The sequence below is a fragment of the Nannospalax galili genome, unplaced genomic scaffold, assembly GCF_000622305.1.
Source record: "Nannospalax galili isolate Female #2095 unplaced genomic scaffold, S.galili_v1.0 scaffold132, whole genome shotgun sequence".
NCBI lineage: Eukaryota > Metazoa > Chordata > Mammalia > Rodentia > Spalacidae > Nannospalax > Nannospalax galili.
In genome coordinates this window covers 2,280,869-2,286,868 of record NW_008332644.1, presented here as the reverse complement: position 1 = coordinate 2,286,868, position 6,000 = coordinate 2,280,869, and the positions used below count along the sequence as shown (strand labels likewise).

Genomic DNA, 6,000 nt, shown 5'->3' with positions numbered 1-6,000 from the left:
TATACTTCCCTTTTGGGTGTTTAAGGACATACAATTGGACCAGATAAACTGATTTGTTTTTACTCTTGAGGTCGTTAGAGGATTTGTTCCTCAGGGGTCCCATGGGGTTGGGAGAGCCCCTGGCTCCTTTCTTTTACCAGCTCCATCCATGTGAGGATATGAACAGCTGACCCTCCTGGAACAGGGACCTCTGGCTGACTAGATTTACCAGAAGGGCAGACAGGGGGAATGGATGAGGGTGCTGACAACACAGTGGACAGTGACAGGGATGGCAGAGTATTGAGCCTCTAGTGGGAGAGGAAGGCTGTCTATCTGACGAGTTTGTATTCATGCTCAGATGCCGAGGAGCTCAGAAGGTGGGCGACTGTGACCAGTGATAGTCATGTATATAGAGATTAGAAATGCATGTGAAAACGTCTCAATGTCAATTGCTTTGGAATGAATTCTTCTGTATGAAAAAAAAAATAAAAAAAATAATGATTAAAAAACAAACAAACAAAAAAAAATTTATACAAATGGATAAAATATTTCCAAACTGTGTTACATCTTGTTCATGCTTGGTTTAGTTAGTGCATAGTGTTAGCCTCAGTATTTGCAGATGTGGAACCCATTTGAGAGATATCAAGTACACCTGGTCAGGTAAGGCACATGTGCTATCCACCAGGATGGTTGGGAAAAGTTTACAACACGCTGGGTCTGTAGATGCTAAAGAGTAAACACATCTCTTACAAAAATAAAAACAGATACATCCGGCCAGGCATGGTGGTGCATGTCTGTAGTCCCAGCACTTGGGGAGACCCTGATTCAAAAAGACCATAAAAACAAACCAACAAACAAACAAACAAAACCCAAACCAAAACCCCAAACCAAAAAAGAGGCATCCAGAAACTGTACAGTTGTTAAATGAGAATTCCAGTGCTGGGGTGGGTTGCCTCTCTATGATCTGTTGTTCAGGGAGGCTCCAGAGGCCCCCAAAAGAATAAAGGCTATTGCCACTAATGTCGGTTGTATTCCAATCCCAGATGATAAGACCATATTGCTAAAGACACTGCTAGGACTAAACTAGAAACTCCCCACTGCCAATGGCTGGCCTTCATAGTGCCAGGGGGTGCTATGCAGATTGCTGGGAGAGAATTGTCCCCAAAAGTTCTGCTTAATGACAGATCCCTTGCAATGTCAACATACCAAGCAAGATGCGCCTGTTGGTTCAATAGTGGCACAACTAATATATGTACAACATAATTTTCCAAATGGATTTAAGGCCTGCTCCTCTAATTTTCTCCTGGTTTTTCTGGAATTGGCCACACACTGGTGCAGTTGGGTAGGACTGGAGAGAAAGAACTGGAATCATGGCGCTCCTTCCTGTGTGATCTCATGTGTCAGCTGGCCTTTCCCCCTTTCCACTTACTAAGACTTATCTAGTAAAATCAGTTGCAGTATCATAAAAATTCTGATTAGAAGTTACCTCAATATAATAAGTATTTGTCAAGTAAAAATAGATTTTTTAAATGATGAAATTTAATTACCTCAGCCATGTAGGTGGCACCTGGCTATGATCCCAGCACTTTGGAGTATGAGGCAGGAGGATCCTATGTTTGAGACCAGCTTGAAAAACAAAACCCTATCTCAGAGAACTTCAAAAAGAGGTTAATTTCTCAATTTGTAACTGAATAAATGTGTTTTTAGTATCTGAATATCTGAAGGGGAGAGGAATAACTTTCCATCATATATATCACATTTCCCTTCACTCACCCATCAATGGATACTTGGGTTTGAGTGCTCTGTCTGCATGTATTATGTGCACCACATGTGTGTGGTGGCCTCAGAGGGCAGAAGAGAACATTGGATGGACCCTGGAACTGAAGTTATAGACAGTTGTGAGTGGCCATGGGGGTACTGGGACTGGGTACCAGGTTCTCTACAAGAGCAGCCAGCACCACTGAGTGCCAACCCCTTCTTTTTACCTATTTGAGAATTTCATCATCAGCACTGTATTCTGTATTTACATCATTTTCACCCCTCCTTAGCTGCTCCAACTCCTCATGTCTTCCCCACTCCCCATCAATTTCATCACCTCTTCAATTATTGTTACAGATACACACAATTTGCTGAGTGCATTTAGTGTTGCTTGTATATTGTGTTTAGGGCTAACTACTGGAATTGGACAACCGATTAGGGTCTCATCCCTGGAGAAAACTCATTCTCTCTCTCAGTATCCATTGATTGCCTGTAGCTCTTTGGCTAGGAATGGAGCCTTAAGTATTCTCCAGGAAACCAGGTCTCTCTCTGGCTACTTCTGAAATTTCTTTAAGGTGTTTTAATACACTTAGTTTTCTTTCATTTTTGTTTTGGAGACAGGACCTTGCTATGTACCACAGACTGGTCTACAATCATGACCCTTCTGCCTTAGCCTCCCAACTACTGGCATTACATGACTACAGATGACACGACATCTGGCTTGAATGATTTTTCAATTAAAAAAAAAATTGTCGTGGGACACAATTAGCTAAAACACTAAATCTAAATGACATTTACTAATATTAGTACACTTAATAAATACAAATATGCACTTACTAATATAAGTCAGACATCTAAGCAATTTTTTTCTTTTAAAATACTAGCTTTCAGAATTATAGTATTTTTTCTAAACAGTCTTTGTTTCTAGGTTGGTCTTAAACTTCTGGGCTCAAGTGACTCTCCTGCCTTAAGTCTCCTGTGCAGCTGGGACTCCAACTGTAGCATTTTAATAGTCATTAAGTGAAATCAAGATCGTCTGGACTTTCTTAGTTCATTCTTTTTTTTTTTTTTCCTTAAAAGAGAAGTCTGGGGGCTAGAGAGATGGCTCAGCAGTTAAGAGCACTGACTGCTCTTACAGAGGACCCAGGTTCAATTCCCAGCACCCACATGGCAGCTAAGAACTGTCCTTAACTTCAGTTCCAGGGGAATCTGAAGCCCTTTTCTGACCTCCGCGGCACTGCATAACATGGGTGCACTCACATACATGCAGGCAATACACTCATACACATTAAAAAAAATAGTAATAATAAAAATAAAAAAATATATATAAAAAGAGAAGTCTGAATAATTAAAAATAGACCCAATACAGTGACTATTGCCTTCATTATCTATTATAAAGTTTCAAAATTCTTTCCATTTAAAACCCTTTGAGTTACTTCCCTATGGTCTTAAATATGGTCACACATCTAACAACAGTATTATACACTGTGTATTTTTCAAAGACAATTTTCAGACCCGAAAATGTGTTCAGCCCTTTAGAGTTACACTAAAGGACACTGCATTTTACCTTTGTGAAGATGGCCAGAGGCATGCCGTACTGGTCCTCTTCCAAACCAGAAATGAGCCCTGGTATCAGAACCACCTGGCCGGTATTAGCTTGAGGTTGCACAGTAATTGGAGGACTGTCTGAGAGCAAAGAGTCTTTTGGAAATGAGTTTGTTTGGTCTGACTCTACCTGTCCCCTTTCTTTCAAGTTGGGGTCCTCTAAAACACTAGGATCCAAAGTTTCCCAGTCACTTTCTGAAGACTCTGGAGATGGACGCGATGGAATTTTCAAATACCGACTACTATTGTTTGGTTCCTGTCCTTTGCTGTTATCTTCAACTTGATCAGTCTTGAGGGCAGCATCTCCTCCATGGTTTCCTGCCTTGATTTTCATGACAGTTCCCAAGCTAGTATTTGAAACATCAGGGGCAGACCCAGAAATAAAACCATCTGCAGGAAGATTATTTTCCTGAAGGCCAGAATCTTCAGACATACTCTTTCGAGGTCTGTATTGAGAACAGTCACTGAGGCCATGTTCAATCATGCCTGAAATAGACAACATTGGAGAACAGCTTGGTGTACAATAACACGGAAGATGAGAGCTGTTCATTTTGTTTTACATAGTGGAATTTTCTTATGAATTTTTAACTATAACTAATTTTATTATTATGTGTATGTATTTATTATTATGTGTCTATGGTATGTGCATGTGAGTGAAGGTGCCTGTAGAGGTCAGAGGTGTTGGGTTCCCCTAGTGCTGCATTTACAGGCAATGGTGAACCCCTGTGTGGGTGCTGGGACTCAAACTCATGTCCTCTAAGAGAGCATGTGCTCTGAACCTCTGATCAGCAATCCAGCCCCTGTAAAAAAATTTTCAAAGCTATACTCGAACACATTTTAGTAACATTTTTTAAAAAAAAAGTAAAGCTGGGAGCAGGCAAGACGGCTTAGTTGGTAAGCATGCCTGCCACTAAGCCTGAAGACCAGAGTTCCATCCCCGCAACCCATATGGGTGGAGAGAGCAAACACTCTCTCAAGTTGTCCTCTCATTTCCACCTGCATGCTGTGGCTCATGTGCTCATCCCCTACACAGGTGCACATAATAACTGTTAAAAATGCAAGGAAAGAAAACCCAGACTAAAGGAAAAAACCTATTACAAAAAGAAAAATGTCATAGTAAAACAGATATTCTAACCCTAAGGAGTTTGTTCCCATACACTTTTATTATGAAAAGTTTAATTCCCATAAAGTTAAATAAAAGTAGATATGGCCATCCTCTTACCTGGAAAAAGGGACAACACAGTCATCAGTGCACCCACCAATCTATTCACTGGAGAAATATAAAAAAGAACCTGAAATGGATTTAATTAAATTAGAAAATTGATGAGACCATAGTTCTAAAAGAGGGAAAGGAATTCTTTGCATAAGAATACTACTTAAATCTATGACTAACAATTGAAAAACAAACAAACAACTAGCATCCACCACAATTCAAATAAAAACTGCCAATGGGGGTTGGTGAGATGGCTCAGCAGATGCCCATCTGCTAAGTTCAATCCCCAGGTCTCACATGGTGGAAGGAGAGAACTGACTTCCAAACATTGTCCTCTGACCTCCATACATATGCCATAACATGAACACACACAAAATGAATAAATGTCATTAAAAATTTTAATTGTCAATGGGTGCTAAAATGACTGTGGCAGATTGTTAGGCAACAAGAATATTCACAACGTTTGAATTTATTATCTTACAAATTGATGATTAAGGTAATTTACCACCTTATACATAAAATAACAATAAAGAAAAAAAATTGAAACCCCACATATCTTAAAAGCAAAATGAACAAAAAAGTGAGGTCATGGATCGATCTGAGATTCAAGAGAGCTAGAAACTAACACAGGACTGTTGACCCGACGTAAAGAACAAGAGAAATCATCTGGGGCTGGAGACATGGCTGAGTAGTTAAGAGCACTGGCTGCTTTTGTAGAGGACCCAGGTTTGAATCCCAGCACCCACACAGAGGCTAACAACTGTCTGTAACTCCAGTTCCAAGGGGAACTGGACACCCTCTTCTAACCTCCTCAGGCACTGCATGACACAGGTGCACTTACACACATGCAGGCAATATACTCATACACATAAATAAAAATAATTTTTTTTTTTTTTAGTTTTTTTGAGACAGGGTTTCCCTGTAGCCCCAGCTGTCCTGAACTCACTATATAGACTAGGCTGGCCTTGAACTCACAGAAATCTGCCTGCCTCTGCCTCCTTTTTTAAAAATAAAAGATCATCTATATATTTTATCTCTAACAAAACTGTTAGTTGAGACCACCTCATTTGTTCATTATCTCTCTATAAGTATATAAAACCCCAGCTCCTTACTGTTCTCTAAAACTATAATTTTTACAGAAGATAAATTACTAAGAGACTGATGCGACGTCTGGCTAGAGAGATCTGAGGAATAAGTGCAAAGACTAAAGCACAACAGAAACATTTAGAGTGTGAAGATTAGATGGCTACGTAAAATCAGAGTCACTGGTGTCTAATATCTTCTTTGTCCCCACAGGCTGGCCTATACTCACAATATAGCCCAAGCTGGTCTTGAATTTGTCATGATCCTCTTGCCTTAGCCCCGCCTGCAGCACTAGGCTTGTCTTTCGGTTTGTTTTGTGTGTGCTCATGTACTTGTCTGAGAATGCCTGTGAGGATGGGGTC

The 6,000-nt window shown here is 40.2% G+C and overlaps 1 protein-coding gene across 4 annotated transcripts in view; it reads right to left on the bottom strand.

Moving 5' to 3' along the window:
• The window catches only part of Avl9 (AVL9 cell migration associated), a 71,161-nt gene that overhangs the window by 41,024 nt on the left and 24,137 nt on the right, over positions 1–6,000 (bottom strand). For all 4 annotated transcript variants that reach the window (XR_003848642.1, XM_029560857.1, XM_008827536.3 and 1 more), the window contains 2 exons: positions 4,565–4,634; positions 3,305–3,828 (listed from right to left, as the gene is read on the bottom strand). Coding sequence is in view for 3 of the 4 variants with exons in the window: in XM_029560857.1 (XP_029416717.1) it covers positions 3,305–3,828; positions 4,565–4,634 (594 nt within the window). In the remaining variant the exon portion in view is untranslated. The remainder of the gene's footprint in view (positions 1–3,304; positions 3,829–4,564; positions 4,635–6,000) is intronic.